Source organism: Arabidopsis lyrata (assembly GCF_000004255.2).
Source record: "Arabidopsis lyrata subsp. lyrata unplaced genomic scaffold ARALYscaffold_645, whole genome shotgun sequence".
Taxonomy (NCBI): domain Eukaryota; kingdom Viridiplantae; phylum Streptophyta; class Magnoliopsida; order Brassicales; family Brassicaceae; genus Arabidopsis; species Arabidopsis lyrata.
Window position 1 is genome coordinate 5,284 of NW_003302146.1, and position 1,221 is coordinate 6,504.

Genomic DNA, 1,221 nt, shown 5'->3' on the forward strand with positions numbered 1-1,221 from the left:
GGAATTGTCAACCTTCTTTCGGTGCATCAACCACATGCCAACTCGTATTTGATTAGGGATTTTAGTTTTAGTCATTAGATGTGTTCATTTATGTAATAGGATTCTTCCAACTTCCATATGTATCTGTCTGTTTCCCCCAAGAAAATGCAGATTCTTGTTGATCAAGATATTATCGTTTCTTCCGACCAAAGTTGTTGTATCCTCTAGCGTTTTGTCCAGACGATGGGAGTTTCTTTGGATGTGGTTGCCAAAACTTGAGTTCATTGGTAGAGATTGTTCACTGTCTGAGTGCGAGAATATAAGGTATTTTCTTGAAAGAAATCTAGCTATCGAAAGCTTCCGTCTCAACTTAGCTCATTCACCTTTTAAACCAGAAGATGTCAAATTGTGGGTTTTAGTTGCAATTTCTCACTACCTACGTGAGCTGGATATTTTATATCATGCTTATCCGGACAAGCCAAACATTTTGCCTAGAAGCTTGTATACCTCCAAATCGCTAGTGACTTTGAATCTTGAAGGCAAGATTCTCTTGGATGTTCCTCGTATGGTTTCTATGTCCTCTCTAACAACTCTGCAACTTCGAGAAGTGATATACTTTGACGGAGAATCTCTTGGACGGCTTCTATCTATTTGTCCTATTCTTAAAGATCTATTGTTGGACTTTAGTGACACTCACAATATGGGAATGATCACCGTTATTGTCCCGTATTTGCAGAGTTTATCTATCTATATACCTTATGATGGTTTAATCGATGGGTTAAAGGTAGATACTCCTTCTTTGAAGTATTTCAAAATTGAGAATTATAATGATGAGAATCATTCTTGTTTAATTGAGGATATGCCTAAGTTGGAAGAGGCATATGTAGATGTCTTCTTACCTGATCTCGAGAGTCTTATCGGATCAATATTATCTATCAAGCGTCTTACGATAGCTTCAGAGGTAAACCAATGTCCATCTTTATCAGTTGCAAATCTTTTGTTTATAAAATCCTCTGTTAATTAGTACCTTTTCATCATGGGCAGGCTGTGTACGTTGGCGGTTTTGTCTTCAACGATCTCGAACATTTGAAGCTATGTGTGGGATCAGACTATGCGGCTAATCTCCTTGTCCGGTTGCTCGAAGGTTCTCCCAACTTGCGAGTACTAAACCTCTTTGAAATGGTAGTGTGATCAACCTCTTAGAATATAAACTATTATATTTTGTCTAATACACAATGTGGT

The 1,221-nt window shown here is 37.8% G+C and overlaps 1 protein-coding gene across 1 annotated transcript; it reads left to right on the forward strand.

The window, feature by feature from the left end:
- Positions 1 to 238: 238 nt before the first annotated feature.
- LOC110229037 (FBD-associated F-box protein At4g10400-like) lies at positions 239 to 1,140 on the forward strand (the record flags this gene model as incomplete). The annotated part of the gene is made up of 2 exons (XM_021027800.1): positions 239 to 940; positions 1,024 to 1,140. Coding segments are annotated over exons 1-2 (819 nt in total), but the record flags the coding sequence as incomplete, so codon positions are not given.
- Positions 1,141 to 1,221: the final 81 nt, after the last annotated feature.